Source organism: Anas acuta, chromosome 3 (genome assembly GCF_963932015.1).
Source record: "Anas acuta chromosome 3, bAnaAcu1.1, whole genome shotgun sequence".
In the NCBI taxonomy this organism is placed as follows: Eukaryota; Metazoa; Chordata; class Aves; order Anseriformes; family Anatidae; genus Anas; species Anas acuta.
In genome coordinates this window covers 117,373,911-117,399,970 of record NC_088981.1, presented here as the reverse complement: position 1 = coordinate 117,399,970, position 26,060 = coordinate 117,373,911, and the positions used below count along the sequence as shown (strand labels likewise).

General features: G+C 48.0%; 1 protein-coding gene across 4 annotated transcripts in view; it reads left to right on the top strand.

Annotated features, from left to right (window-relative positions):
- The window catches only part of LOC137854999 (interferon-induced very large GTPase 1-like), an 81,948-nt gene extending 65,106 nt beyond the window's left edge, over positions 1–16,842 (top strand). For 3 of the 4 annotated variants that reach the window (XM_068679063.1, XM_068679061.1, XM_068679062.1), the window contains one exon: positions 7,675–16,842. In XM_068679063.1, the coding sequence (XP_068535164.1) occupies positions 7,677–14,993 (7,317 nt within the window). In that variant the 5' untranslated portion in view covers positions 7,675–7,676 and the 3' untranslated portion in view covers positions 14,994–16,842. Of the gene's footprint in view, positions 1–3,307; positions 5,743–7,674 lie in introns of those variants that run through there. The other variant, XM_068679064.1, reaches the window with a different exon arrangement.
- Positions 16,843–26,060: the final 9,218 nt, after the last annotated feature.

The following is a 26,060-nucleotide window of genomic DNA, read 5'->3' as shown; positions in this document are numbered from 1 at the left end:
AACCTGTGTGATGGCCTCAATGGTCAGGTCCACCCCTCGATCACAAGCCCGTCTGTAAGTGGCATCCCTCCCCAGATGTCCTGATGTTTCATGGGCCCATCGAGCTACAAACAGCTCACCCTTACGTCCCCAGTCCAGGTCCACCTGAGGTATTTCAATTTTTGAAGCTCGATCTACTTCTTCCTTGTTCTGATGTTCTTCAGTAGCACGATTCTTAGGCATGTGAGCATCTACATGACGTACCTTTACAGCCAGGTTTTCTACCCGGGCAGCAATATCTTGCCACAGGGTAGCAGCCCAGATAGGTTTACCTCTGCGCTGCCAGTTGTTCTGTTTCCATTGTTGCAGCCACCCTCACAGAGCATTTGCCACCATCCATGAGTCAGTGTAGAGATACAGTACCGGCCACTTTTCTCTTTCAGCAATTTTTAGGACCAGTTGTAGAGCTTTCACTTCTGCATCCTGACTCGACTTGCCTTCCCCTTCCATGGCCTCCACAACTTGTCATGTGGGACTCCACACAGCAGCTTTCCACTTCCGATGGCTCCCTACCACACGGCAGGATCCGTCAGTAAACAACGCATTTCTGTCTTCTGCTTTCTGTCTTCTGGAAACTCATTGTATGGTGGTGCCTCTTCAGCACAAGTTACCTCTTCTGTCGGTACTCCAAAATCCCTGCCCCCTGGCCAGTTCATAATCTCTTCCAGGATTCCCAGGTGGTTGGCATTCCCCGTTCAAGCCCGCTGTGTAATTAACGCTACCCATTTACTCCACATAGTGTCGGTTGCATGGTGTGTAGTGGGTTTTTTCCCTTTGAACATCCAATGTAACACAGGTAGCCGTGGGGCCAAGAGAAGTTGTGCTTCTGTACCAACAACTTCTGAAGCAGCTCGAATCCCCTCATATGCTGTTAATATTTCCTTTTCAATTGGGGTGTAATTGGCTTTTGATCCTCAATAGCCCCAGCCCCAGAACCCCAGAGATCGGCCTCGAGTTTCTCCTGGGGTCTTGTGCCAGAGGCTCCAGGTGAGCCCATGCTCCCCAGCTTCAGTGTACAGTATGTTTTGCACAGCTGGTCCGGTACGGACAGGCCCAAGGGCTACTGCACGAGCTATTTCTTGTTTGAGTTGTTCAAAGGCCTGTTGTTGCTTGGGGCCCCACTCGAAAGTGTTCCTCTTTTGAGTCACTCGAGATAGAGGACTCACAAGCTGACTATAGCCGGGCACATGCATTCTCCAGAATCCCACGAGGCCTTGGAAAGCTTGTGTTTCTTTTTTGCTAGTTGGTGGAGACATAACTGTTATTTTGTTGATCACATCCGTTGGAATGTGGCGACGTGCATCCTGCCATTTTACCCCCAAGAACTGGATTTCCTGTGCAGGTCCCTTGACCTTATTCTGTTTAATGGCAAAGCCAGCTTTCAGGAGAATTTGAATTATTTTCTTCCCTTTCCCAAAAACTTCTTCTGCTGTGTTACCCCATACGATGATATCATCGATGTACTGCAGGTGTTCAGGAGCGTTCCCCTGTTGCAGTGTCATCTGGATCAGTCCGTGGCTAATGGTAGGGCTGTGTTTCCACCCCTGGGGCAGTCGATTCCAAGTATACTGAATGCCCCTCCAAGTGAAAGCAAATTGTGGCCTGCATGTTGCTGCTAGAGGGACAGAGAAAAATGCATTAGCAATATCGATTGTAGCATACCACTTGGCTGCCTTTGACTCTAGTTCGTACTGGAGTTCTAGCATGTCTGGCACTGTTGCACTTAGTGGTGGTGTGACTTCATTCAGGCCCCGATAGTCCACTGTTAGCCTCCACTCACCATTGGACTTTCGCACTGGTCATATAGGACTGTTAAAAGGTGAATGAGTCTTGCTGATCACTCCTTGGCTCTCCAGATGGTGAACTAACTCATGGATAGGAGTCAGGGAGTCTCGGTTGGTGCGATATTGCCGCCGGTGCACAGTTGTAGTCGCAATTGGCACTTGCTGTTCTTCAGTCCTCAGCAATCCTACAGCAGAAGGGTCTTGTGAGAGACCAGGCAGGATAGACAGCTGCTTAATCGTCTCTGTGCTCAAGGCAGCTATGCCAAAAGCCCACCGGTAGGTACCCTTTTGGATCCTTGAAGTACCCTTTCCTGAGGTAGTCTATGCCGAGGATGCACGGAGCTTCTGGGCCAGTCATGATGGGGTGCTTTTGCCACTCATTCCCAGTGAGACTCACTTCAGCTTCCAATATGGTTAGCTCTTGGGATCCCCCCGTCACTCCAGAGATAGAGGTGGGTTCTGCCCCTTGGTGGCCTGATGGCATTAAGGTACACTGTGCGCCTGTGTCCACTAAAGCTTTATATTTTTGCGGTTCTGGTGTGCCAGGCCATCGAATCCACACAATCCAGTAAATCCGGTTGTCCCTCTCCTCTACCTGGCCAGAGGCAGGGCCCCACTAGTCCTGCTCTGAGTATCTATCAATTAATTCTTCCAAATGTGAAGCAGAAGTCTTTTCGTCAGGGTCAGGAGTAATACTATCCCTTCTACTGCCTCTGGGGGACTGTCCAACAGAAACTGGGGCAACAATCCTCCTAGGGGCCCTCTTTGTTGCTGCTGTATCTTTCCGTAGCTCACATACCCGAGCAGCTAGGGCCGAGGTCGGTTCACCGTCCCACTTCCTCATATCTTCCCCGTGGTCACGTAAATAAAACCACAAGGTACCTCGCGGTGTGCGTCCCGGATTCTCCCTTGTTTGAGCCGGGGACTGCTGGTGCTTGATGGCCGAAAGATTTTTCCGTCTAGGTGAGGACGAAGCTATGTGTTCATCTAGCCGTTGGGACAGTCTCTCCACAGCTGAAATGCAGCCCCGTACTGGGGCAGAGAGATTTTCTTCATATTTATGAAGTTGATTGGACACGTTGTCCACAGTTGGCCCCATCCCCTCCTCCCAACCCATTACTGCCAGTGTGCTGGCATGTGTTGGGGGTGCAGCCCGTACAAACTTCCGCCACATGGACGTTGTGCATTGAACTTCATCAGGGTCTTTAGGTACCTGGGCGTTGTTTAAATCATTATAGCGCATCTCCAGCACAGTTAATTCCTGCAGCTGCTGGAGGCCCTTATCCATAGTGGTCCATTTGCTTACGTGGTATACAATATCCTCTTTGTGGGGATACCTTTCTTTCACAGCTGTTAGGATTCGCCTCCAGAGGCTGATAACTTGTGGCTCTCTTCCAATTACTCTATCAATGAGCCTTTCTCTAGAAAGGGATGCCAGCTGCTTGGGTTCATTGCCTTCTAGCTGTTGGGTATTGGCTCCACTATCCCAGCATCGAAGCAGCCAAGTGAGGATGTGCTCACCTGGATGGCGACTGAAGTCTTTTCGTATTTCTCGCAGCTCACTCAAAGATAGAGACCAAGTAGTTTCTGATTCATCTATGATTTCAGTCTCTTCTTCGTGATATTGCCGTGATGACGCTGCTTTAGAGCTGCCTGCCTTTTCCTCTTCTCCCTCATCCGTAGGAGGAGCTTCTTCCCTTACTAAACGACCTGATCTCTGTTTCCACTGTTTTGTCTTTACTACAGGGGCGACTGATACCATAGATGGTCAGTCCTCTGGGGTGGTCACAGTGTGTGCTGTCTCATCATCAAATTCAGGAACCTCCCTATCCCCTTGAGGGTGCTGGGCAATGTTAATTGACATCTGATAGGCGTAAGCCAGACCCCAGCAGAGTGCAGCAAGCTGGTGGAGTTCTCTAGGATTGCCAGGGTCAGGACATACATCTTTCAAACATTCTACCAGTTTTCTTGGATTTTGTACTTGTTCAGGGGTGAAATTTAGAACCATTGGAGGAGAAAACCATGATAGGTACCTGCCCAAATACCCCCACACACCTTGCCACCCACAACTACTTTGTCTGGGGACAGGTCCTTGGATAATATTCTTAATAAATTGCTTTACCTTGGGGAAGAAGACAAACACTAGACCTAGTAAGAGGAGGATAATATCTGACCGAGGGTATCCAAGATACTGAAAGGCTGCTGTAATTAGCCCACAGGGAGAAAAGGAGAAGGCACCACACCCGATATTATTCACTGATTGACTGCTAGGGGCAAAAAAGAAGGCACTGTAATTCTTAATATTTTCAATAAGATAATCTCCAGGAGACCAGGAGGATAACAAGGCCGGGCCTGAATACCAAACAAAACTGAAGGCCAGTATGTGACAGCACAACATGATAAAAAAAATAAGCACAGACTTCAACACTTTCTCCGATCGGATGTAAAGGAAAAAAGAAAACAGAGAGTGGGCTACATACAACATATCCACACAGAAAAGTATTACCAGAAAACCAAGCATTATGACTATCAATATGTTAGTTGTAAATACTTCAATCAATGCTATTATTATCTCAACCCTCGAGCCCCACGTTGGGCGCCAAAAAGGACTGTGGTGGTTTTACTCAGGTGGGCAGACGAGCTCCACCACAACCGCTCTCTCACTCCCCCTCTCCTCAAAGAGGAAGGGGGAGAAAATACAACACAGAGAACTCGAGGTTTGAGATGAGAAAGGTTTAATTAAAGGGAAAGGGAATGGGGAGGAAAAACAGAAACAAAAGAAGCAATCAGTCCACGCGGAAGCACAGAGAGAGAGAAAAACCAAATTATTCTCTACTTCCCATCAACGAGCGGTGTTCGGCCACGTCCTGGGAAGCAGGGCCTCAAAACGCGTAGTGGTTGTTCAGGAGGAACAGCCCCCTCCCCCACGAGAGCCCCCTCTTTTATTGCTGAGTGTGACATCAGGTGTTATGGAATATCCCTTTGGTTGGTTTAGGTCAGCTGCCCCGGCAATGTCCCCTCCCCATCACTTGCCCACCCCCAGCCTGCTGGCTCTTGGGGACTTGGAAGGAGTCCTGATGCTGTGCCAGCACTACGCAGCAATAGACACACCACTGGAGTGATATCAGTGCTGTTCCAGCTACGAGTGCAGAGCACAGCACTGTGCGGGCTGCTGCAGGGAAAAGGTGACTCCAGCTCAGGCAGACCCAACACAATGTGTTGTCAGGGCCTGCAGGGACGCAATGAGGAAGGCTAAAGTCCACCTAGAGATGAGGCTTGTAAAAGAGATAAAGGATAATAAGAAGGGTTTTTTTCAAGTATGTAAACAGCAAGAGGAGTACTAGGGATAATGTGGGTCCCTTGCTGAATGAGGGGGTGTCCTGGTCACAGGAGACACTGAGAAGGCAGAGATACTGAATTCTTTCTTTGCTTCAGTCTTTGCTCCAAGGACACTTCCCCGGGACTGCTCACCCCTGACAAGAGGACAAAGGGTCTGGGAAATGGAGGGCTCCCCCCTGGTGGACATGGGAGTGGTTCAGGAGTGTCTGAGTGGGCTGAACGCACACAAATCCATGGGTCCCAATGGGATGCATCCACGTGTGCTAAGGGAGCTGGCAGTTGTGATCACCAAACCACTCTTTATCATCTTTGAAAGGTCCTGGAGAATGGGTGAGGTGTCTGAAGACTAGAGGACAGCCAATGTCACTCTGGTCGTCAAGAAGGGCAGGAAGGAGGATTCGGGAAACTACAGGCCAGTCAGTCTCACCTCTGTCCCTGGAAAGGTATTGGAGCAGCTTTTTCTAGATGCCATCTCCAAGCAATTGGAAGAGAAGAAGGCTATGAGGAGTAGTCAGCATGGATTCATTGAGGGGAAGTCATCCTCGACCAACCTCGTTGCCTTGATGTCATCACCAGCTGGGTAGGTGGGGGGAGAGCGGTGGATGTCATCTACCTTGACTTTAGCAAGGCTAAAGAGGGTGGTGATCGGGGGAGCAGAGTCTGGCTGGAGGCCTGTGACTAGCGGTGTTCCCCAGGGGTCGGTGCTGGGTCCGGTCTTGTTCAACATCTTCATCAACGACCTTGATGAGGGAATATTGTCTGCCCTCAGCAAGTACACCGATGACACAAAGCTGGGAGGAGTGGCTGACACGCCAGAAGGCTGTGCTGCCATTCAGTGAGACCTGGACTGGCTGGACAGATGGGCAGGAAGAAGCCATATGAGATTTAATAAGAGCGAGTTTTGGGGCCTGCACCTGGGAAGGAACAACCACATGTATCAGTACAGGCTGGGGGACAACCTGCTGGAGAGGAGCTCTGAGGAGAAGGACCTGGGGGTCCTGGTGCACGACAGGTTGACCATGAGCCAGCACTGTGCCCTGGTGGCCAAGAAGGCTAATGGGATCCTGGCGTGCATTAAGGGGAGCGTGGCCAGCAGGTCAAGGGAGGTGATCCTCCCCCTCTACTCTGCCCTGGTCAGGCCTCACCTGGAGTACCGTGTCCAGTTCTGGGCTTCCTGGTACAGAAAGGACAGGGGTCTCCTGGAAAGAGTCCAGCGGAGGGCCACAAAGATGAGACGGGGCCTGGAGCATCTTCCCTATGAAGAAAAGCTGAGAGACCTGGGTCTGTTCAGCCTGGAGAAGAGGAGACTGAGAGGGGATCTCCTCAGTGTATATATCAGAGGGGTGGGGGACAATAGGATGTAGCCAACCTCTTCTCAGTGGTTTGTGGGGATAGGCCAAGGGGCAATGGCTGCAAGTTAGAGCCCAGGCAGTTCTGCACTGACATGCGAAAGAACTTCTTCACAGTGGCGGTGACGGAGCATTGGAACAGGCTGCCTAGGGAGGTTGTGGAGTCTCCTTCTCTGGAGATATTCAAGGCCTGTCTGGACGCCTATCTGGGCAGCCTGCTCTGAGGAACCTGCTTTGGCAGGGGGGTTGGACCCGATGGTCTTTCGAGGACCCTTCCATCCCCTACAGTTCTGTGATTCTGTGATTTTCCTCACTCCTCTCACTCTCTCAGCTGCTTTATGGCACAGCGGTTTTTTCCCTGTCTTAAATATGCTCTCACAGAGGTGCAAAACAACATCGCTTATTGGCTCAGCTCTGGTCAGGAGTGGGGCCCTTACCAAACTTGGGGCAGCTTCTAGATCCTTCTCACAGAAACCACCCCTATGGCCCCCTGCTACCAAAACCTTGCCACGTAAACCCACTACAGCTGCCAGGACTGGTCTCACCCATCACTTTTTGCGTCTCTGTGAGAGCTTATTTAAGACAGGGAAAAAAACACTGCACCACACAGCAGCTGAGAGAGTGAGAGAAGTGAGGAAAAGCCTTGCAGGCGCCAAGGTCAGTGCAGAAGGAGGGGGAGAGGTGCTCCAGGCGCTGGAGCAGAAGTCCCCTGCGGCCTGTGATGAGGACCATGGTGAAGCAGGATGTCCCCCTGCAGCCCATGGATTACCACGGTGGAGCAGGGTTCCACGCTGCAGCCCGTGGAGGAGACCACAGTGGAGCAGGTGGCCCTGCACCGACGGAGGCTGCCGCCTGTGGAAGACCCCTGCCGGAGCAGATTCCAGGCCGGACCTGTAGCCCGTGGAGAGGAGCCCACGCAGGAGCAGGTGACCTGGCAGGAGCTGCTGCCCGTGGGGAAGCCAGGTTGGAGCAGTTAGCTCCTGAGGGATGGACCCCATGGTACTCTGTCGGTCTGTGTCTGCCTATCTCGGGGGTGCCCGAGGCTGGGTTCCAGCAGCAGGGTAGAAGAAATCCCTGAGCCGGGAACTATGGAGAGGCCTCTTTGAAGGGGTGGTGGCCTCCTCTCACCTAATGTAACAAAAGTCTCTTTTCCCCTTCCACAGCCATGGAGTCACAGGAGGAGAGAGCAGATGCTGGGGAAAAGGCACAACTTGCTAAGCAATTGCTGGCAGAAGCATTTGAGAAGGAAGGACTTGACGAAGAATACTGGCTCCCCAAACTGTCAGAGATATTGGGTGTTAAGTCAAGAGATGCTTTGAAACATCTGCAATATGAAGACTACCTTAAACTGGAGTGCGAAGTACGGTACCCTTGGGAGACCAAGGCACTCCAAAGGCTCCTAGGAATCACAGACAACAAAAGAGCTGTTGATGAAGTACAGAAGCAGCGCTTGGAGAGGATGAAGCAGAGACAAGAAGCAGCCAAGTCAATCCTACAGGAGCTTGAAGAAATGCAGAAGAGTGGCAGCCACAGCAAGGAAATGATAAGACAGAAAGAGGAGGCCCTACAGCAAGCCATGGACATTCCCAAGGAGTACTGGGCACCTCCAGAGAAGGCATTGCTGGATGAGCTGGTGAGCATCCGGGAGCAACTGGAGCAACAGGAGAAGTCCATGGGGAAGAGGGAGAACGTCTCTGACGAGGAGATCCTGAGGCGGGCATCGGGAGGCCTGGCTCTGCAGGGGATTTACCAAACCAACAGCCTGGAGGATGTGCTGGCAAAGCGAGAGCAACTCATCAGGGTCCCTGATGGCTTCATGCTCACTGGTCCAGTGCAAGGGTCGCTGCTTGAGAGGAAGGAGTTCTCCTCCTCTGCAGCAGAAGCCACTTTCACCAAGTCCATGGAGCAGCTGGGGTTCAGCATCAGCGCTTCTGCCAAAGCTGGGTTCTGGGGGTTCAGTTTTGAAACAGGTGTAGATTACAGCAAGTCCTCACAGTCAGAGGACTCCCGTTGGTCACGCTCGGAGCAGGCGTACATTTGCACCACCAAGTACCAATACATCCCTGTGGCCTCCTACTACTTCCAAAAGGACCAGCTTCGCCTCTCAGACGCAGCCCTGCGAGAGCTGCAAGACATTGAACAGCTTCTGAGCATCACCCAGGAGGCAGACAGGTCCCACCTACTGAAGAGCAGGTGCGCCAGCTTCTTCAGCAGGTTTGGGTCCCACGTGAACCAGGGACCCCTCCACTTTGGGGGAATATTCTGGTGGAAAGCATCTGCCGAAGGTTTCAGGGCAGAGCAATGGGATGAGATGAAGCAACAAACATCTGAAGCACTGAACAGCTACGTCGGGGCTAGCTTCAGCGGCTTTGGCAAAAGGTGGGGAGTGAAGGGGGATGCTTCAAAGTCCAGCTCACAGGCATCATTTCAGGGAAGAGACAGAAGCAGCACCCACAGAGCAGTTCAGCTCTATGTGACCAAAACAGGGGGCCCAGCAGAGACGGATTCCCTTCCCGAGTGGAAATGCGGGCTTGTGGCCAATAACACAACCTGGTGTGTGATCGACCGGGGCTTTCAGCTGATCCCAGTGTGGGACATAGTCCTGTCCAACCACAGCAGTGATTTTAAATCCTCCCATCAAATGGGCAGCGGCCTCAGGAGTGTCTACGAAGCGCTAACAAATCACAGCACCGGTGTGATCTTTGGAGAGGAACTGGCCAGTGCCATAGAAGAGGCCAGAGCTTTCCTGGAGCAAGTGAAGACCTGGGAGGGGACAGTGGATGAAAAGAAACTGCTCATGTTGCTAGATTTTCAACAGGGTCTGAATAACAGAACAAAGAATCACAGTGTCTGGATCAACATATGTCTGTCAGACAAAGCATTGCAGGAGTTCCTGGTGAACACTGTTTCTTTTTGCCAGAGGTCTTCTCCAGAAAACACCACCTACATCAAATCTCTGCTGCAGTGCCTGCTGGATCCTCACATCTACTCTGTCAGGGACTTCCCCAGGGCTTCCTTCATTATGCAATGGGTCTTCCACAAGGAGCACACACTTCCCAAAACTCCCAGTATTTCCAGTCTTGAAGATCTCAATACAACACTGCAGCAGATGAAGGAGTACATCCAGGAAGTCACCTACGCACCGGCAACTTCTGCATCTGCCATTCATGACACAAAGATCAAAGCCACCTTCACTATAAGCCAGTCTGTTTCTTCCTTGCTCCAGTCTCTGCAGCAAAGGGCACAGGAAGACATAGAACTCTTAGTGCTCTTAGTTACAACCAGCACAGGATACCAAGTAGAAAGCAGAACTTTTCAGTACCTCCTTGGGTGTCCAGAAATTAATTTCATGATACAGGAAATGCGCATTGCACATAACGACTATCAGAGCCTGAAGGAACAGGATGTTTACAGAGCTCAGGCCTTCCTGCTGCTGATGGGACTCACCATAACATCCAAAAACACAAAGGTGACCCCTGAGCAGAAGAATGACCGCTTAGTTTTCATGAAAGAAAAGATGAAAAACACATGGTCCACAGAGATGAAAGCTCTCCTCAAAAAGCACAATGCATTCAAAGACTGGGAGATGCTGGAAAGAGATTTGCAATCCTTCATCGATGGGCAACTGGAGGACACATCTGGCAACCTGAACAAAGACAGTATAACCAGAGACCTGGAAGATGCTTTTCAAGGCATGCAGCCTCCCAGTCAGTGCAAACCCAAATCAGACAGCAGCAAATCCAAAGCAAATCAAGCCGCTGCAAACCCGGAGTTCCTCAACTTACTTAAGCGCCTCGGGCTGGAAAGGTACTATCCAAGAAAAATGGGCACAGAAGATTTCCACATAATACACCAGACATCTGTACACAACAGCCAGCCCAGCAAGGACAGCGAGCTACCATTTTACTTCCTGCAAAGGCTCCTGGCCGTGGATTATCGGGTGAGGTACCTGACTTGCAAGGAGGCGAGTAAGCCAGGAGTTGTGCCCACACCAAACACCTCAGCAGAGGAGCACGAGCCCTCTGATTCCTTTGATGACTTTCTCAGTGACTTGGACAAAGGAGCCCCTGAATCTGCAAGCAGGGAGAGTCATGTGCACCCCATGGACCTCCAGATGGCAATTTTTCATTGTGCTGATGATTTCATGAGACAGTACCTTTCATCCAAGCTCGCTTTCTGCCAGTTTGCACTACCCCTCCTGGTACCAAACCCGGGCACTTCACAGATAGAGTTCCCTCTCTGGTCCCTCAGCCAAATCAAGAAGAGCTGGAAAGGGACGGAGGGATCGGGAGAGCAGACGAGGACTAGCAGTCACAAAAACAAACTCATTTATCAGGCAGAGATGCCCGTCGTGTCCTTCCTCCGCATCGGCAGCTCTCCTTCCTCTTCCAAGTCTCAGCTCCTGAATGCCCTGCTGAGCATGAGAAAACACGACACTTTTTTCCACCGCCATTGCAAAGGCAGCACCAAAGACTGCTTCCTGATGAAAGGTGTTGTGGAGATCTCCTGGTACATTCCACGTGGTAGCGACGACGACAGCTTTAACGGCCCTGTTGCTTTCTGTAACCTGCACGGAGATGCAAGGGATCACGAACCCCAGCTGCAGTTTTTACAGGAGATCTCTGCCGTGAATGTGGTTCTTGTTTCTGAGTCTGATCAGAGTAACGAGAAGAAAGGCAGGAGAATTTTACGTGATCTGTGGGAGTCTCAGAGGCCTTTGGTTTGCCTTTTCACTGAGAAAGAGAGCATTGCAGCTGGCCGATCTAGCCAAAACATAAGAATAGGGATCAAGAACAGAAATGAAGCAGAATTAGTGGGTGAGCTGACAAAAACCATCCGAGACCTAGTGGAAGGGTCGAGCACGCTTGTTAGCCTCAATGCATGCCTGAGCACAGCTCGCCAGCACGGCTTCTTAGTTGATGAAGATGCAGAAGCGTGCGTGACAGCCAAAGAAACGGCAATCAAACTGGTGAATCTGTTGAAGAAGGAGAAGTTGACTGAGGTCAAATCACAGCTACTGCCTCTTCAGGGAAAACTGTGGTACATGTGGTGTAAAAAGGACAAAGAACTCACTCGCTTGCAGGAAAAGAGGAACAAGAGCATAGAGCATCATCGGAGCCAAATTGAATTGGAGAAGTCTGCAATACGAAGAAAGCAACTAGGCAACGCTTTTCCCCTCAATCAGCTGATGAAAACAGTCCTTGGTTTTCTCCAGTCACAGCCAGACAACACCAAGAAATTCTTTCTGCAGTGGATGAAGATCTTCATGGAGGACATCTCCTCTGATCACCTTGAGAAGCTGAAGAGAGAGTATCATCAGTTATGGTCTCAAATCCTGGCATTAAAGAAAAGCAATGGAAAAAGCGACCTGAAAACTCAATTGATGAAGAAATTAGATGCCCTTTCTGATGAAATCAATGATTCGTCCATTGGCCTTGAGCATATTTTGAGAGAGGTGGGGCAGATTTATGAGGCACTGGAATCAACAAACTCCAAAGTAAAATGGTATGTCAAACTACCTGAAATTGCTGCTGATCTGATGGTTTTAGGGTATCCCATTGAGCTGATGGATGGTGATGCTTCTTACATACCACTGCAATGGATTGGAGCCATCTTTGACAGGTTAATTGAGAAGCTAGGGGACAAGCGAGTATTTGTGCTTTCCGTGCTTGGCATCCAGAGCACAGGGAAGTCAACCCTGCTGAATGCCATGTTTGGTCTGCAGTTTAACGTCAGCGCAGGGAGGTGCACCCGGGGAGCGTTTATGCAGCTCATTAAAGTGGATGAGAAGCTCCAACAGGATTTGAACTTTGATTACATGCTCGTTGTTGACACAGAAGGACTTCGTGCCATAGAGATGGCCAATAAGCAGTCACTTAACCATGACAATGAGCTGGCCACCTTTGTCATTGGCATCGGCAACATGACTCTGATCAACATCTTTGGAGAAAATCCTTCAGAAATGCAAGACGTCCTTCAGATTGCTGTGCAGGCTTTCCTGAGGATGAAGCAAGTTAATATTTCCCCAGCCTGCCTCTTTGTGCACCAAAACATAGGCGAAATAACTGCAAAGGAACAGAACATGGAAGGACAAAGACGTCTGCAGGAAAAGCTGGATGAAATGACCGTGACCGCGGCCCAGCAGGAATTCTGTGACATCACCTGCTTCAGCGACGTCATCCGCTTTGACGTGAACACCCACATTCATTACTTTGCTCACCTGTGGGAAGGAAACCCACCGATGGCACCGCCCAACCCCACCTACAGCCAGAACGTCCAGGAATTAAAGAGCAAAATTCTCCAAGCTGCCAAGAAGGAATCGCACAGCAGCGTTTTGAGGCTCTCCAGCTTGAAAGTTCGTATTAGTGACCTGTGGAATGCCCTGCTGAATGAAAACTTTGTTTTCAGCTTCAAGAATTCAGTGGAGATTGCTGCCTACAAGAAACTGGAAACTGCATTTAGTCAGTGGACCTGGCAGCTGAGAAGTCACATCTTAGACTTGCAAATGAAACTGGAAAACAAGGTGCGGAACGGGGAGTTGGGCAAAGTCACCATGGAACACCTTGAAAAACTGGTGCAAGAGAGAAGTGATGCCATCACCAAGAACATGGAAACATTCTTCAGTGAAGACAGAGACCGTGAAATACTGATCCAGTGGAAATGCAGCACAGAACTGAAGCTGAAAGAACTGAGAGAGTCCCTTCTTGCTGAAACGCGAAGGAAGTGTGAGAAACTTCTAGAAGTAAAGAAGAGCCAGAGTAAAATGGATGAGAGGAAGTCTGAATATGAAAACGAGCTCCTGAGAAAGAGCAGAGAGTTGGCCCTGTCTCTAAAAGGCCAGAAATTAGGTGAAAGTGAACTGAGAAACCACTTCAATTCCCTCTGGATACAGTGGGTTACTGAAGTGTCCTCTGCTGCTCCCCCTCTGGAACAGGTGGACATTGATGTGGACATAGAAGATGTGCTTCTAGATCACTTTAAGGAGCCTAAGGTAGATATACGAATCAGAATGTTTTCCCAAAAGACTGTCTTTTGTGTTGACAAAGAGAAACACGTGTCTAGGAAGAAAAGTTTTTTTGGCTTTTCTAAAAGTTTGGACAATGCAGATGAGAACAGCATGCAACGCATTACAGAGAGCATCATAATGCGTGTGAAGGCAAACATTGAGAAGAAGGAAAAGGACAAAATGGATTACAGTCGAACTTTTATTCATGAAATACTAAATGAAGTGAAGGAAGGTATGAACTCTGTCCCTACCACTGCAAATTACAGTTTTAATAAAGATTACAGAATGGAATTATCACTGTACCTGTGCAGAATGGCAGCAGAAAGGTTTAAAGACATGCATGCAGCATTCAGGAAAGCAAATGAACCAGTCGTCTACCTGGAGAGCAAGAGAGAAGACTTCTTCAAATGTTTCCAGATTTCCTGCCAAGGAGCCTCTTGTATCACAACATTTGCTGATTTCCTGTGCAGCAAGATTGCCCCAGCTCTCCGACATGCCATCTATGAGAAAACAGCTCTTGACATAGCTCGAGACGTGAAGGATAAAATTGCAGATTTCAGAGGCAATAGATCCACTCTGGAAAATTACATGCTGAAATACCTAGCAGAAGAAGAAAATTTTGAAAATTTCAAGCATTACCTTAATGCCCCAGGAGACTTTTTAAATAATTACATTAAGACAAAAGTTGAGACGTACTGTTTAGATAAGAACAGAAGGCTAGAGATGTTTTTAAGAGACTCCCTCTCTCGTTACTATGAAAACATTCAGTCAGCTGTTTTTGCATCAACCACAGTTATCAAAGACAGAAAAGACAGAAAGGATAAAATCTCTCTTTGGCTGGATGAATTCTGCAGAGTACTCGGAGATGTGCTAAGCTTGCCCAGGAGCGACCTGAAGGGCATTGAACATCAGGAGATAACAGACATAGAGTTCCTGAATAATGCCATGACAGAAGCACTGTCTCCCGTTATTGATGATCTTAGGAAAGAGTTTGAAGAAGCTCGTATGAGCTCCTTTGAAAGGCAGCCTCACACAATACTGGCTGAGCAGTTTGCCGGGTGCCAGGAGCGGTGTCCATTTTGTGGGGCTGTTTGCACTAACACTATGCCAAACCATGACGGAGACCACCGGGTTGTCTTCCATCGTCCACAAGTTTTTAAAGGATGCAGATGGCATAAAACAGACAACCTAGTCATTGATATTTGTTCTAGCCTTGTTTCAAGTGACTGCATATTCAGGATTGGTGAAGACAGATGGATCCCCTACAAGAAATACCAGGATGCAGGACCTCCCTATTCCACTTGGAGCATTCTTCCTGATCCATCCATGCAAGCATACTGGAAATGGTTTGTGTCTTCTTTCAGGACACAGCTAGAACAATGCTACAATGGGAAATTTCATGGCAAAGGAGAAATTCCTGCTTCATGGCACACAGTTTCAAAAAGGGATGCACTCGCTGAACTGGAGAAATGTTAGGCTAAGTTGGTATGAAGGAAAAACTGCAAGTGCTTTGCATTTTAGAAGAACATAATACGAGGATAACCACAAAATCTTCATGTAATGATTATGACTTAAACCATGTCAATAAAACTAAATGTAATTGCTGCATCGTTGGGCAAACTAAGGAGTGCTTCTCATGCTGCTGCTCAGCGATTCCCTTGCTGTGTGATAAAGTCAAAGTCCTCTTTCTTTCTTGCCATAAATATTTACACCAGCTTTGTCTTAAAGCAAACTAGAAAAACATTCCGGTAGCAAGCAGTCATACCGCCAAGATCAAGACCAAGTGCCAGATGAAGAGCAAAGGCAGCATTAGCAAGTACCACTTTTATCAGCTGCTATGGGAAAAGAATGGACTCTGGCAAAAGAACAGTTTCCCTGCAGCAATACTTGTCACACTTGCAGAAAGGACAGAGGGGTCTGCGAGCAGGTGAACATTTGTGGGGAACTTGGCTGTTTTGATTTTTGGGATTATTGTTTGCATTCATAAACTTAGTACTCAGGTGCTGTTCTCTTTCTGATGCCATTAAAGCAATTAACACAGCAGCCTATGCGGATTTAGACAGTGATTTTAACTCTGTGGTTATTAGGTATATGTCCTAGGTTAAGATGTGCCCCCACTTCCATGAGCCATTCCTATTCATGAGCCTGGGCCTGGCAAAGTTCCCTCCAGCACCTAGCCACCCCAATTCCTTTTGCCAAGCACTTCTGTGTTGGGTAAAAGCCCTTTATAACCAACGTAGAGAATTAGACAGCTTTGCAGCTTCCCCAGCAGCTGTCAGCAGTGCGTGAACTTAGCGTTTGTGCTGTCAAGACGGACAGATGGCAACTGAACAAAAAGGGTCTGGAGAACATGGAAGTGGCTCTGCCTGCACCACTGCAGAGGGAGAGTTCTGCCTGAAGAACTGTTGTTATAAATGGCTCAGGATTCAAATTAGGATTAAATAAAAAAATAGGATTTATTAAAAGAATATAAAGGAATAGAGGTAAGCAAACAGCGCTGGGTGCACCTGGAGTCTCCGCTCCACCAGGACACACACAAGTTACATCAAGCAGCTGATTTTTATGCACCTAGACTAATACATATTCATTACTACTTCTAAAAAAATAGATTATTATAATTAGCTTCCGGGGTCCAGTTCCTCCTACTGGAGCATGCGCATCAGTCTCCTCTGGGGGTCTCTAGGAGTCTTTCATGCTGAAGGCTCGTAGTCTTCCTCTCACCTTTGTACTTACTCGGCACTATTCCAAGTTTATGGAACACTCTCTGTACACTCTCTGCAGGTCTTGTCTCCCAACCGTCCTTCAGCTTCTTTTTTCTTCCTCTTAATCTCTTGGCCCCCCTGGCCAGATACCAAGGATCCTCATAGTATCCCATAACAGTCACTAGTTGTTATCAGTTGTTCTGAAACTCCCAGACATCAAACACAAACAGCTTTCTTATTTGACGCTTCACGAGTAATTAAAACATTCTTCCCCAGCCATTCACAGACACATCTATAGCAGTGTTAAGTTAATCTCGAAGAAGACAGGAAAAAAGGCTGTAACTGTTAGAAATAGAAGTCCGGAATAACAAAAGCAAACAGGTTCATAAATTTAGGGAGTGTTTTCTGAAGACGTGATAAATTGACTAGAATGAGGGGGAGACTGGGACACACTGCATCTGTGGTTCAAGAATTAAATTGCCAGTGCAGGACCCAGAGGCAGACAGGATTCAAACAGAATTGTTCTTTATGGACACGAATTGTTAACACATTCCTCACACTGTCAAGAGTGGTGATTCATTATAATGCTTTGTAGTCTTTGCTAATAAACTGTTTGAGTTGGACTGGACTGGTCTCTGCGCGCTTCATTTCAAGGTGAGCCACAATTCTCCTAGAATCATAAAATCAGAATGGTTTGGGTTGGAAAGGACTTTGAAGATCATCTAGTTCCAATCCCCCTGCTATGGGCAGGCCCACCTCCCACTAGTCCAGGTTGCTCAAAGCCCCATCCAGCCTGGCCTTGAACACCTCCAGGGATGGGGCATCCACAGCATCTCTAGGAAACCTGTGCCAGTGCCTCACTGCTGTCATATTAAAGATTTTCTTCCTTGTTTCTAATCTAAATCTCCCCTCTTTTAGTTTAAAGCCATTCCCCCTTGTCCTATTGTTACACGTCCTGATAAAGAGTCCCACCCCAGCTTTCCTGTAGAATCCTAGAATCATGAAGGTTGGAAAAGCCCTCCAAGATCATCTGGTCCAACCATCACCCCATCACCAATGTCACCCACCAAACCATGTCCCCAAGCACCACGTCCAACCTCTCCTTGAACACCCCCAGGGACGGTGATGCCACTGCCTCCCTGGGAAACCCATCCCAATGCCTGACTGCTCTTGCTGAGCAGAAATGTCTCCTCATTTCCAGCCTTCTTATCGATGGGTGTCACATTTGCAAGTCTCCAGTCATCTGCAACATCTCCAGTTGACCAGGACCGCTGATAGATGATTGAAAGTGTCTCAGCAATCACATCTGCTAGCTCCCTCAGCACCCTTGGGTGGATCCCATCTGGCCCCATGGACTTGTGACAGTCCAGGTAGAGCAGCAGGTCTCTTACTGTTTCCACCTGATCTGTGGGGGGGTTATTCTGCTCCCCGTTCCAGATTTCCAGGTTGGGAGCCTGAGACCCTGAAGCTGAGACCTGAGGATAACTGGTCTGACTGCTGAAGACAGTTGTAAAGAAAGCATTGAGAATCTCAGCCTTTTCCTTATCCTCCGTAGTCATGTTCCAGTAAAAGATGGAGACTCTCCTTGGTCCTGCTTTTACTGTTAGTATAGTTGTGAAAATGTTTTTTATTGTCTTTCACCACAGCTGCCAGATTGAGTTCATGCTGGCCTTTAGCCTTTCAGATTTTCTCTCTGCATATGCTAGCAAACTCCTTGTACTCTCCCTGAGTTCCCTGTTCCTTCTTCCACAGGAGGAAAACGCTTTTTCCCTCAAAGACTTAGCAAAAGTTCCCTGATCATCCATGTCAGTCTTCCTCCTCAACAGCTCTTCTTAAGGCCCATGGGGACAGCCTGATCCTGCAAGTTGAAGTCCCCTACGAGAGCAAGCACTGACGATTGCATGACTTCTGCCAGCTACTTGTAGAATGCCTCTTAGAATCATGGAATCATGGAATGGCATGGGTTGGAAGGGAGCTTAAAGACCATCTAGTTGAAACCCCCCGCCATAGGCAGGGATGCCACCCACTAGATCAGGAATGCCAGGGCTTCTTCCAGACTGACCCTGAACACCTCCAGGGATGGGGCATCCACAGCCTCTCTGGGCAACCAGTTCCTGTGCTTCTCCACTGTCTGCGTGAAGAATTTCTTCCTAACATCCAATCTAAATCTCCCCTCTTTCAGTTTAAAACCATCCCCCATTGTCCTACCATTATCTACCCAATTAAAAAGTCCCTCTTCACCCTTTTTATAAGAACTCTTGAAGTATTGAAAGGCTGCGATGAGGTTCCCCCAGAGCATTCGCTTCTCCAGGCTGAACATCCCCAGCTCTCTCAGCCTTTCTTCCTAGGAGAGGTGCTCCAGCCCTTTGATCATCTCTGTGGCCCTACTCTGGACCCACTCTAATAGCCCCATATCTTTCTTGTGCTGGGGGCCCAGGACCTGGACGCAGCACTCCAAGGGGGTCTCACAAGGGCAGAATAGAGGGGGACAATCACCTTCCTCCACCTGCCAGCCATGCCTCTGCTGGTGCAGCCCAGGATGCAGTTGGCCTTCTGGGTTGCAAGTACACACTGCCGGCTCACGTCGAGCTTCTCATCCACCAAAACCCCCAAATCCTTCTGCGCAGGGCTGCTCTCAATGAGTTCTTCTGCCAGCCTGTACTCATGTCTGGGATTGTCCCGTCCCAGGTGCAGCACCCTGCACTTGGACTTGTTGAACCTCATTCGGTTCACGGGGGAACACTTCTCAAACTTATCCAGGTCTCTTTGGATAGCATCCCTTCCTTCTGTTGCTCCCCTTCTCTGGTCATCCCTTTCCCAAGCTGTCAACTGACCAAGGCCTTCTCTGAGGTGTACACTCACCAGGATCACAACTAACAGTTGGCCTCTGCCTGTCATTATTTATAAATCTTAGGTTTCCAAATAATTATGAATATCAAGAATAAGATGCATGCTTCTACAAGAATATAAACCCCTTGCGGGCACTCCAATCCTGTATAAGCCAGTCCTTTCTCCCAGTCACAAGTCACATTCAGTAGTTACCTCTGAAAATAAAAAGTTGATTTACCATTATAGTTTACAATTATACAAGTTTAGTCTCTAAAACCAGTTTTGACAGGTGTTTCTTTAATGTCTGATTCATTTGTTCCACTTTCCCAGAGGAGGAAGAATGCCATGGGGTATGAAACTACCATTTTATTCCTGAAGTTCTCATTAATCTTTGAAAACATACATGTATGAAGGAAAATGACTCCCTTGATCTGAGTTTATATTTTCAACAATCCCATATCTAGGGATTATTTGTTCTGGAATTACCTTCTTCACCTGAATATTAGATGTCACTGATATTGAAGGAAAAGCTTCTACCCATCCTGACAAATGGTCAGTTAAGCTAGCAACTTAAATCTGCCTACTTTACGTTATTCAGTAAAAGCTACCTGGAAGCTCTGAAAAGGTCAAAGTCCTGGCTCCCATCCACCCAGAGGCTGTTTCCACACAGCCTTCTTATTCACCCGTTGGTGTGTTATGAAACTATTACACGGCTGCTTTGCTATGGTAAACATTCCTACACTCACATATTTTCTCAGTACAGCGTCACACATTGCCTGGACTCCCCAGTGGCCTCCTTGATGTAGAACAGATACAATTTCCCTCGTTATTTGTTTATTTACCATTTCTCTACCATCAGGGAGAGTCCACTGTCCTTCTGACTTCTTTGCTCCTAACTCCCTGAAGGTTTCTATCTCTTTTTCATCGAATATTTGCTTTTCAGGTGAAGGCTTTATTTCAGGTACAAGAAACAGCTTCATTTCTACTCCTAATTGCAAGGACAATTCTTCAGCCTTTTCATCTGCAATTCTGTTTCCCCATTCGACTAGGGAGTTTCCCTTTGATGTCCTCTCACATGCACCATAGCAATCTCTTTTTCAGATTTTCCAAAATCTGTCTAATTGATTCTTCATGGACCAATTCTTTTCCCTTACTGTTTACTGAACCCCTTTCTTCCCAAATGATTTCCACATGTATTTACCACCCCATATGTGTATCAAGAATCTGTCTATATAGTTCCCTGTTTCCCTTGTAACAACTTAAATGCTTGATTTAATGCATATAATTCACAAGTTTGAGCTGGCCAATTAATAGGCAGTCTTCCCACTTCCTCAGCTTTCCCATCTATCCCTTTAACAATGGCATAGCCTTCCTTGTATCGTCCTAGAAGATCCGTCTGTGAACAATATTTCCCCTTCATCCAAGGGTACATCTTGTAAATCTAATCTGATCTTTGTTTGCTCATTTCTTAGACCTAAGCAGTTATGTTCCACATCCATTGGATCTTCACTTCCCTTTGACAAGAAGGAGGCAGGATTCAAAACAGATTCAGGAGTTACAGTTAAATCATCCTTTTCAGTCAGGACAGCTTCATATTTCAGTAGTTTAGAGTCTATCAGCCACCTTCCTGCTTTCTGAGTAAGGATGGTTTTCACTTGGTGAGGGGTAACAACACTGCATTGCCCCCCAGTGGTTAATTCTTTCCTGCTCTCTTCCACCAGTAAGGCAGTTGTTGCCACTGCCTGAATACACTCGCCAGTCCCGGTATACAGCATCTAATAATTTAGACAGATATGCTACAGGTTTTCTTGTCTCGTCCCATTCTTGGGTTAAGACCCCCAAAGCAGCACCCTCACTTGCAGTTATGAAAGGATTAAATGATTTCTTTAGGGCAGGAAGAGCTAAGACTGGTGCTGCAGTTGTTTTAACTGTTCCTCTATTTCTTTTTCTTCTTCAGTCCAGTTCAATACACTGAGGTTTTCCTCCAATAATTTGAGATATAAGTTCTTTGTTGTCTGCGCATATGCCTCTATCCAAAATCTGCTATATCCATTTAAACCTAAAACTTTTCTTAATTTTTTCTTTGTTCTAGGTAGAGGAAGTTGCACAATTCCCTGAATCCTTTCAGGGTTTATTCTCCATCTACCCTCTATCTGACTTCTTTTTCTACATATTGTAATTTAACCTTAGATACTTTTAGCCCATGTTCTCTTAAAAAAACTCAAGAGTTTGTTTGTGGCTTCTTTTACCTTTGATTTTTCTACCCCTAGATATCAACAAATCATCTACATATTGTAACAATGTCTCCCCTTCTGGGATCTGAAATGTTTCTAAAATCTTTTCCAATATTTGGCCAAACAAACTGGGGGATTCAGTGAATCCTTGAGGCAAACCAGTGCAACAAACAACAAAATATTGTTGTTCACGGCCTGTTTCTGGGTCTTCCCATTCAAATGCAAAAATATCCTGACTTTCAGGATCCAATGGGCAAGCCCAAAAGGCATCCTTGAAATATGTAACAGTGAACCATTCGTGCTCATAAGGAATTTGACCCATCAGGGTGTAAGGGTTAGGAACCACAGGGTGGCGTTTGCATACTATCTCATCAACCTTTCTGAGGTCTTGCACCAATCAGTACAAATCGTCTGGCTTTCGTACTGGTAAAACTGGAGTGTTATAAGGTGCCATACAAGGCTCCAAAAGACCATCCCTAATTAAAGTTTGCGATACAAGATTCAGGCCCATTTTTCCTTCAAAAGGCATAGGCTACCGCCATTGTTTCACTATTCCACTCCCTTCTTGAACAGTTGTTTTAAAGCAGCTATCTTAAGTTCCCCACAATTTTCTTCCCTTACCCTCTTCTAGTTAGATTTCAGGGGCAGAAGCTGATTGGTTCAGCCCAGCAATGATCAGACAACAGATATATATACATATTTATAGAAAGCAAGTGAGCTGTTTGGGGATGTCAAATACACTCACACACACACTTGAGAGATAGAATGACAAAGAATTTATTAATGAGTTAGCTTGTTAACATACCAACAATGCCTGTTTCAAATCAGACCAACCCAACGGTTTTTAGTCCTAACACATGCCACAGCATGGTCTGAGAGTGGAACACGCTGGTACTCACCTACACATGGTACATGGTTTCGATACAGCATGGTGTCAAAATAGAGATGCCATGAAACTGCATAAAAAGGATAGCAAGCATGGGCTACAACATGCAGTACAGGCAGATGCAGTGAGAACTAACAAAGTGTAGAGTGACCATTTTTGTAACCAAGGCCACCCTGAACGCCAGGACAATATGTTCCACAACAGACCAAACAACTTACACATGCCACTGCGTGGTCCACTGTTGGAAGAGATCGATATTCCACAATCCGTACTACACGCTGTTGAAACAGAGAGTCTATTACCGATATCAGCCAGGGCAATAGACATGGAACACAGAATGCAATTCATAGGAGAATTACACAGTAGTTTTGTAGCCATGCCACCCCCGCACACAGCTTTCCTGCTATCATTCCTCTTCAGTTGTTTGCTTAATTCTTCTCATTCCTTCACTGGTACCAACTGGGAATGATCGTACAACACATACCCCCAGAGTCCTCGCATCTGTGACCATGGACAAGTAACAAAAATCAATCGCAGTTCTATTTTGTAGCGTAGCATGCCTTATTAAATTTAGGTCAAGCAGCAAGCCAGATAGCGCAGCCCTAGTGGCATTGCTAAATTTCCTTAGCCAGCACCTTAGGTGATTCAGGGTGGTTAACGCTCAAGCACTAGCCACGCCAGGTTTCATACTGTTCATTCACAATGAAACTAAGTCCTTTTCCATGCATACATGAAAAATGTGCAACAGGTGACCGACAACGAGCCCAGGAAGCTCAATCCTTGGGGCGTGAGGCTTGGTGTCTCCCCAGCTCTGGATAACCAACCATTCCAGGAGTAACTCCAGGTCTTGCAGATTGACGCTCAGGACATGTATTGGTCACAAAAGTGGTTACCCATTGTTTTCCCAATGGGGCTCCAACCAGACAGGTGGAAAGAGGTTCTGAGGTGTAGCAAGACCCAGGCACGTAGTATCTTGGCCTGGGGCATTATTCCGGGTTACCATATGTTCTGTTGAGGGAATGCGACGACCCAGGCCGACCTGAAAAACAGCCGGGGGGATCAGGGGTGAAAGACAGCAGCTGGGAAAGAGAGAGAAGTGATAAACACCCTTACAGACACTAAGGTCAGTGAAGAAGGAGGGGAAGGAAGTGTTCCAGCTGTCGGAGCTGAAGTTCCCCTGCGGCCTGTGGTGAGGACCATGGTGAAGCAGGTTGTCTCCCTGCAGCCCATGGAGTACCACGGTGGAGCAGGGTTCCACGCTGCAGCCCGTGGAGGGGACCACGCAGGAGCAGGTGGACCTCCACAGAACGAGACTGCCGCCTGTGGAGGATCCCCACTGGAACAGACTCCAGGCTGGACCTGTAGCCCATGGAGAGGAGACCACGCAGGAGCAGGTGACCTGGCAGGAGCTGCTGCCCATGGGGGAGCCAGGTTGGAGCAGTTTTCTCCTGAGGGATGGACCCCGCGGTATGGACCCATATCTGGAGCGGATCTTGAAGAGCTGTTGTCTGTGAGAAGCCCACACAGGATTAGTTTGGGAAGGACGGCATCCTGTGGGAGGGACCCCGAGTGGAGCAGGGACAGAGAGTGACCGAGAAGGAGTGGTGGAGACCAAGTGCCATAGACCAACCACAACTCCTATTCCCCCATTCCCCTGCGTCTCTTGGGGGAAGGAGGTGGAGGAGGGTGGATGGGGAGAAGGCGTTTCTGTTTTATTTCCTTTGTTTCTCACTTCTCTAGCCTGTTAGTAAGAGGCAACAAATTTTATTATCTCCCTTCTCTGACTCTGTTTTGCCCATCAGAGCAATTGTTGAGCAATCTCCTCATCCTTATCTCAAGCCTTGAGCCCTTTGCATCATATTTTTCCTTTCATGCCGTGGCATGATTTACTGGATATGTTTCCAGCCACCCAGTAGTTGCTTCTACCATGGTGAGTATGTAACGTTTACCTTGGCAGGTTTGTGGAAGTGGTCCAATGTAGTCAATCTGCCAGGCCTCACCATATCGAAATCCAAGCCATCTCCTGCTATTCCATGGCTTGCTTGATTGCAGCACAGATCTCACACTAATGGGTAACCTGTGTGATAGCCTCAATGGTCAGGTCCACCCCTCAATCACGAGCCCATCAGGACATCTAAGCATCCCTCCCTAGATGTCCTGATGTTTCATGGGCCCATTGAGCTACAAACAGCTCACCCTTACACCCCCCAGTCCAGGTCCACCTGAGCTACTTCAATTTTTGAAACTCGATCTACTTCTTCGTTGTTCTGATGTTCTTTGGTAGCACGATTCTTAGGCATATGGGCATCTACATGATGTACCTTTACAGCCAGGTTTTCTGCCTGGGCAACAATATCTTTCCACAGGGTAGCAGCCCAGATAGGTTTACCTCTGCGCTGCCAGTTGTTCTGTTTCCATTGTAGCAGCCACCCCTACAGAGCATTTGCCACCACCCATGCGTCAGTGTAGAGATACATTACTGGCCATTTTTCTCTTTCAGCAATTTCTAGGACCAGTTGTAGAGCTTTCACTTCTGCATCCTGACTCGACTCACCTTCCCCTTCCATGGCCTCCACAACTTGTCGTGTGGGACTCCACACAGCAGCTTTCCACTCCCGATGGCTCCCTACCACACGGCAGGATCCGTCAGTAAACAACGCATACTGCTTTCTGTCTTCTGGAAACTCATTGTATGGTGGTGCCTCTTCAGCACAAGTTACTTCTTCTGTCGGTACTCCAAAATACCTGCCCTCCGGCCAGTTCATAATCTCTTCCAGGATTCCCAGGTGGTTGGCTTTCCCCATTCAAGCCTGCTGTGTAATTAACGCTACCCATTTACTCCACATAGTGTCGGTTGCATGATGTGTAGTGGGGATTTTCTCTCTGAACATCCAATGTAACACAGGTAGCCGTGGGGCCAGGAGGAGTTGTGCTTCTGTACCAACAACTTCTGAAGTGGCTCGAATCCCCTCATATGCTGTTAATATTTCCTTTTCAGTTGGGGTGTAATTGGCTTCTGATCCTCGATAGCCCCGGCTCCAGAACCCCAGAGGTCGGCCTCGAGTTTCTCCTGGGGTCTTGTGCCAGAGGCTCCAGGTGAGCCCATGCTCCCCAGCTTCAGTGTACAGTATGTTTTGCACAGCTGGTCCAGTACGGACAGGCCCAAGGGCTACTGCACGAGCTATTTCTTGTTTGAGTTGTTCAAAGGCCTGTTGTTGCTCGGTGCCCCACTCGAAAGAGTTCCTCACTCACTCGAAAGAGTTCCTCTTTCCTCTTTCCAGTCACTCGATATAGAGGACTCACAAGCTGACTATAGCCTGGCACGTGCATTCTCAAAGTCCCACTCTACTCTGCAGTTCTGGGCACCACAGTACAAGAAGGACATTAAACTGTTGGAGAGTGTCCAGAGGAAGGCGACGAAGATGGTGAAGGGCCTAGAGGGGAAGACGTGTGAGGAGCGGCTGAGGGCACTGGGCCTGTTCAGCCTGGAGAAGAGGAGGCCAAGAGGGGACTTCATCACCATTTACGACTTCCTCACGAGGGGGAGTGGATAGGCAGGTGACCTATTCTCTGTAAACACCAGTGATAGGACCCACAGGAATGGTGTTAAGCTGAGGCAGGGGAAGTTTAGGCTTGACATCAGGAAGAGGTTCTTCACCGAGAGGGTGGTTGCACACTGGAACAGGCTCCCCAGGGCCGTAGTCACTGCACCAAGCCTGTCGGAATTTAAGAAGCATTTGGACTGTGCACTTAGGCACATGGTCTAAACTTTTGGGCAGACCTGTGCGGTGCCAGGAGTTGGACTCCATGATCCTTATGGGTCTCTTCCAACTCGGGATATTTTATGATTCTATGATTCTGTGTTTAAAGGGAGAATCCCTGCTACGCATCA